Source organism: Musa acuminata, chromosome BXJ2-4 (assembly GCF_036884655.1).
Source record: "Musa acuminata AAA Group cultivar baxijiao chromosome BXJ2-4, Cavendish_Baxijiao_AAA, whole genome shotgun sequence".
Taxonomy (NCBI): Eukaryota; Viridiplantae; Streptophyta; class Magnoliopsida; order Zingiberales; family Musaceae; genus Musa; species Musa acuminata.
In genome coordinates, this window is record NC_088341.1 from 8,411,727 (window position 1) to 8,418,689 (window position 6,963).

General features: G+C 39.6%; 1 protein-coding gene across 1 annotated transcript; it reads right to left on the minus strand.

Annotated features, from left to right (window-relative positions):
- Positions 1-5,456: 5,456 nt before the first annotated feature.
- On the minus strand, positions 5,457-6,608 carry LOC103981193 (probable CCR4-associated factor 1 homolog 7). Its single transcript, XM_009397827.3, has one exon. The coding sequence runs from the start codon at positions 6,349-6,351 to the stop codon at positions 5,542-5,544; it is 810 nt and encodes a 269-aa protein (XP_009396102.2). The 5' UTR covers positions 6,352-6,608; the 3' UTR covers positions 5,457-5,541.
- Between the last annotated feature and the right edge of the window lie 355 nt (positions 6,609-6,963).

Here is a 6,963-nt window from a genome sequence, read left to right on the forward strand (position 1 = left end):
TATTTTGAACAGTGCATCTATGTGATGTACTATTTTTATTTTTTCATCAAAAAGAGTGCATTACCTATTAGGGATTTTTTTTAGACCAAATTTTCTATATATATTGTTGATCTACTTAGAAGCTCAAATATGAAAAAAAAAAAAAAAAAAAACATTACATGGATGCATTATAATTTGTTAAAAGTAAATAAAAATAAAAAAATGACACACTGTTTAAATGCTCAAAAATCCATAAAGATACCAAAAGTTCTCTAAAATGAAAAACCAGTAACATATGTCCATAAGTGTCATATTCAAAGCTTTCCTAAAAATTAAAAATCATTTTGAGATGCATTGTTTTTAAATTTTCCTCAATAGCAATGCATCACCTATTAGAAATTTTTTTTCTAGACCAAATTTTTTACATATATTGTTGACCTATTTAGAAGCTCAAACTTGAAAAAATATTATATCTATGCCTTATATTTTTTATAAATTAAAAATAGAAAAAAGAAAAAATAGTACATTGTTCATATGCTTAAAATTTTATAAAAATACCAAAAAAATCTCTAAAATAGAAAATCAATGGCATGTGTCCATAAGTGTCTTATTCAAAACTTTTCTAAACATTTGAGATAATTTTGAACAATAATCATATTTTTGAATTTTTCTCAATAACAATGCATCACCTATTAGGAAAAATTTTCTCTTGAAAAAATTTTCTATATATATTGTGGGCATTTTTAGAAGCTCAAATATGAAAAATATTACATGGATGAATTTAATTCATTAAAAATAAAAATAAACAAGATGAAATAGCATATTATTCTTGACAAAGATTTTATTTTATAAAGAATGCTCAAAATATTGGTAGTAAAATAATAAGATTTCAAAATACTATTCAGAATAATAAACATCAATAAAACCTTTTAACCCTAGCTACACAATAAATCAAAAGTTTATATTTTCCAATAAATATTTTTATAGACATGAAGACATATTTTAAGGTTTTATCATAAATAATACAACAACGATAGAATAGAAGCTCGAAGGAGTCGGTGTCGTTGACAACGGAACTCGAACAAAGTCGACCATATATAAAGACTTTAGAATACACAAAAGATAAAAGATCGTAAAGCATAAATCACAAATCACGTCAGTTGGTAAATGTGAAACAAGAAAATATAATTAAATTAATTTTAATCTAATTTAATCCTATGTAAACCCAAAGTGGTTTTTCAAGATTATTATTATCTTTTTGAAAAATTAAAACACCATTTGGACAATTTTTAAAATAAGGCTGATCTGTAAAAAAAAAAAATTCAAAGTTAAAAACATTTTTTTAGAGAATTCTTCCTCATGTTATTTTCCTTAATATGTGGTTCATTTTATTTAAAGACCTGTTCGTTATAATGATACCTCCCCACGCTCCCACGTCAGTGAAAGCACAACCACCACTCACAACCTAAATTTCTCTGGTTTTTTCTATTTAATTATCAAATCCCCAAATTACCCTTAACAGCTCCCTTGACGCGGAGAGACCGCGTTTGTCCTCACTCGTCTTTTTGCCCCAAAACCTATTGTATATATACGACGCCACGCCCCCTTCCCTCAGTTCCCGTCGCGCTCTTCGATAGTTCAATTCCCTGTTCCAAGGCCCTAATCTTAGAGTTAACATGGGATTCGACCACCAGTTCTCAGATTCCTCACCCCCCTCCGCCCCTCTGTCCTTTAGCCAGAGGCTGTGCTCCTCGATCCGCTCCTCCTGCTGTTGGATCGGCGGCGGCGGCGGCTCTGGCGGTGACGGGGAGGACGAGCGATCTGCGTCACTGATGTGCTCATCGGCGACCTGGTTCCGGTGGCAGAACCTGGTGGATTGGGTTACCGCGCCGCGCCATCACCATTACCACTCCCGCCGCGCCTCCGTCGACTTCAGGTACGACCCCTTCAGCTACGCGCTCAACTTCGACGATGGGCACTACAACGACGACAACGACCTCACCGGCGGCGGAGACGACTTCCGGTACCGCAGCTTCTCGTCCCGCCTCCCGCCCTCCCTGCCGCACTCCGCCGCGGTCGGAGACAACAGCTAGGGCTTGGCCGATCCAAGCGCCGCCTCTTCTTCCTCATTCGAAGTATGATGCGTACATGTACATATGAATGCTGTTGTAACGCTCTGTTATGCGATATGAGATAGATTTGTGCGGATCGCATCAAATAAAACATATACATCATGGTTCATGTTTTCTGATGATGTCAATACAAATCTCAAAGCATTTGATGTCTCTTTTGGTCATTTATTTTAGGACCACATGCATAATAATTAATAATAATAATAATATTTGTTAATTGATTTGACTTTGACAAGACATCACAACATCGAATATAATTTACGATGTAAGCTGTCTTTATGTTCGAAAGGCCCAAATCAGATGGTGGAGAGGAGGGTGGGGTCCGTGCGGAATGGATTGGGTCTGTGGTTCTTATCCCGTGGACGCTGACATGGGACTGCCATTATTAAAGCCTCATCCTAATCCCTCCACTTGCATGGATCTTTTTATATACAGATAGAGAGAGAAGTGCAGTGCAGTTTCCACTCGATGCGTCACTATTGACTCGGTCACTACTGTCATCTCTTCGGGGCAGATCTTTCTATGGAGTGGATTGAAGTCAAAGAATGCGTTCCAAAACCATTGTTATCAAAACTGTTGAATCGTAGAAAACTGTGGATCAAACTCTTCCAAGGAACAGATAAATAACTGTAGCAACCGATGTGAAAGGGAACTAACTCCACAGCAACAAAAGGGAGAATGAGAGGAAGACAAATAAGAGAGGAGGAGACGAAGAAAGAGACGCATAGGACGGAGAAGGGAGAAGAGAATGAGTAACTATTTGAAGTAGTAGTAAGAGGAATAAGCATAAAAACAACTCATCATATGAAAAGAGCAAATATCCAAATCCAATTTTAATTGACGATATATATATATATAGCTTTCGAACTTGCAGCATGAAATGATTTAGTTACATGTGCACACAACATGCTTCAAGCAATTTGCTGGTAAGCAACCAAATGGCCTCTGTATTTGGTTCTGTATAATTCAATGAAGCACTCGCCCACTTAGGCTTATCAAAAATTGGTCACCCTTTTAAGGTAAAACATTTATGTAAAGAAACTAAATTATCTGTTGGCTTCACCATAAACCTGCAAATCACAAAGGATGTAGTTTGCAAAAGAAAAATGCCACTTGATACTTCATGTTTGTAGAAGAAACTACACAAAGGAAGCAGTAAAATCTTAAATTGTCAAAAGAATAGTTTAAATGTCGATCCAGTATCAGTTTCGGTAGCCAAGCGAACAAATGCAACAGCAGTATACTGGACAAAACATCCCAACTTGTACTGTCTTACGATCCGATCCGACATATAGTATCGCAAAATCCATCCGGGGCGATTAAGAACCCCCTTAGTTATAAAAATACAGATTAAAAGAAATTTAAAGTAATTGATGGCATAAAAGTTGGATGAGTGTGCTCGCTGATTAGCTCCATAAGCTATAATACATTTAGGAATTTGAAGGACAAAAAATTTCTAGCAAATCTAATGCTAACTCAAGATTACCTCTAAAACCATAAACCACATCAGTTCTCTATTGAAAATGTGTATTGCAATTTTTCTTTTCCCTCACTAAATTTTGCATCATAGCATTTATTTCAAATAAAGCTGTGAAGAAACATTTGTACATCTAGATTCCTCTATGCAGATCGATTTTGCAATTGAGAACAATCTCAAAGTCTCAACAAGAAGTAATTAATAAACCACCAGAAATGCATCAAAGAATCTAAAAGACTATTATAGCTTTACCCGGTGCTACAACAAGCTCAAAGAAAGTATCAGATTAAGTATGATGGCTTCAGCAAAATAGGTAATATCTAAAACTATGAACCCAAAGAGAGAACGTTGGAATAGAAGTTACTAACAACTAACAAGAAGCTCATCATTTCATAACGATAGTTATTGTGAATGTAAATAAATTGGTTCCACCCTAACTCGCACTTTTGTTTAATATCTATTCCGATTAAGTATCTTTTTGTTTGACATGATCTTGTTGAACCCACCTGGACAAAGGGAAAAGACACACAAGAAACAGTAACATTTAGATATGAAAGTGGAATTGACTTAGCTTTAGCCTTTGCAATATGCAGAGATCCCGTGTAGCCACCCTCTTGTTTTCTCATCTAAACCTCTGCACTGCTAAGGGGAAATTGCTGCATCAAAATTATCCAAAGAGATGGTCTTGCAAGCTATCCTGCTGCCACAGTACCACTATTAGTATCCACTGTAATAAGAGATCGGCATCACTAATTGACAGAAAAGCAAGGATGCGGTCCATGTAAGAAGGAAAAATAATATCAGTTCTAGTTGAGCCAAGAAATAAACAAAACTAAAGACATGTATCAACTTACCCATCTACTCTAGCATTTTCCTCAATTACATCCAAGAATTCAGTGAGATAATAAATAGAATCCTTAACCATTAAAACGCGTAGAACAGTCTAGGAGGCATTTGCATCCAACTGTTCCATACTACTAAAGAAACAAATCAAAAGGTCGATTAAAAGCTAAGAAAGAAAAGTAGAGATGACAGTCAAACAATGACAGTTAAAATGGGACAAACAACATACTTCGATACAAAGATACCGCTGAATAGAAATTGGAGATGGAATCCTTAACAATTGAAACACACAGAAGAACAACCAGGTTACAATGGGTCATGAAATTCCATACTAACATCGAGGCAAAGTAAAAGGACGAGAACAAAAGGCTATGCGGAAAAAGCATAGACGAAAAACAAACAATGACTCCAGTTAAAATTGTATAGATAATGTGCAAAGACACTCCAGAATAGTTGTAATATCATCATTAGCGGCATTTTCCACCAAAGAACCATCTATATTTGTTCCAGTTCCAATTGAAGCAGAAAATCTCTAGTTCATCTGAAATAACCACAGGTGGCAGAAATTCCTCGGAAAAAGTCAACTACCTGTTAGAAAATAGAAAAAGTATGCAGTGGTGATTTCTACCATTCAAGTTCTTATTACAACCACCATCCATTCAATTAAATGCACAATGCAGAAGTTACCAGTGAAGAGCTTGACAGAAAACTACAAATGAGTGCCAATATTAAAACAAATGAAAGAAGAAATCAACAAAAACATGGAAAATGAAGACAATAAACATGAAAGGTATCTCATCTGACATAGCAAAAATTTACTTGTCTAAACGAGATACAATAGCAACAAGCAAACTCGCAAAGAATTACCCCAAATCACATATTTCATCTAACAGTATGTAGAACTCGAAGCGAGACCAGAATCTCAGCAATGCAAAGAAGCAATAGTAGTTGACATGAGTAAAAGGACAGGGAAGAAAATATGAACACATTGAGAGGGGGCAAGAAAACATGAACAAATAGACATGTACTCATCAAACCAAGTTTCTTTCTCTTTTTTTTACTAATTCGAATATAAAAGTCTTGTATCTAACATCACTGACCACTCAAACCTCATTCAATATCGAGACCATACATAACCCCAGCATATCTCTCGATTGACCCATCAAAGTACTTGTCCGTCAACTTCCTAAATGTCTGTGCAGTAAGCAAACTATCTGAGCCAGCCTGATGGCAGATTCCAACCCTGTCAACCTCCAACTGCTCGGCAACCTTGTTAAGCCCCCCATGAAGGCTGTTTGAAAACCTCATCAGGTGCTTAATGTCATACACAACCGGGAAGAAAGTCCTGGCGAGCTCAAAGAACCCCTCCCGGTTGTCAGGTAGCCTTCTGCAAGTCAGGATCTTTAGGAGGTATCCGAAGTCGTAAGCACAATGGAAGGTCACCCAGCGGACGGAATCATTGAGAACGACGCCCGACGACATTAAGAGCTCGGCAAACTGGTTTGCATCGACCCCGTGCTCCCGATTCCTGGCGAAATCAATGCCGGACTTCTTAAGGAGGTCGATGGAGTCAGGGTTGCTGATGTCGCCGTCAACGTCGAACTCCCTGAAGTTGAACTGCCACACGATGGGGCGCGCGCTATCGGGCGAGGCTGGGAAGTTCCCATCGGCGTCCGAGAAGGTGAGCCCGAGCTGGATGAGGTGGAGGAGGTCGACGTTGGCACGGAGGATGTGGTAGTTGCTGTCGGCGACGGTCTTGAAGTCGCCGAGGGGACGGATGGCGACGCCGGGGAACTCTGTGTCCATGGCGACGAAGGGGAAGTCGTCGACGACTTCCCGGATCACGGCAAACTCGGCCTCGAGGTTTTCGGCCCAGACGTCGCGGATCTCGACGGCAGTGGCTTCGGCGGTCTTCGCCATAAGACAGGACGCAGATCGAAACCTAGAATCGAAGAATTGGCCAAGGGAAACCAGATCTGATCGTAGATCGACCGAATCGGAATCGGTATCGGAAAATAGGGGGATGGGGGAGAATTAGGGTTCGTGGGCCCGATCGAGGGCGGAGAAGGGGAAAGACGGAAAAGGAACGACCTTTTTGTCCCTTCAGCATTCAAGAGAGAGAAACGCTTCAGGGTCAGAGGGCGATGAGGCCACCACCCTCTGCACTTCACACTGATCTTGGAAACACCATGGTTTGACTTTATAGAGGAGGAAGGCGAAGGAGGAATGAGCGTGCCGTGTTCCGCTGGAACAGGATAAATGATGGGAGCCGACATTATTACTTTTCCACCGAACAGTGTTTACCCAAAGGCAGCCCAGCCTGTGACTGGAACAAACCTCGGGCCCCGGTGGGTCGGACGTGGAGAACGACGGAGGTCAGTAGATAAAAGCACCGTCGTTCGTGACCGATGCTTTCCCTAATTGTTTGTCGTCTACCCGTCGGACCCCAGCTGTGAGCCTCATCCGGGGCATATGACGAGAGCCGCGGGGCCCACTAGGAAAACAACAGGAGTGCGTGAAAGACGCGTGCGA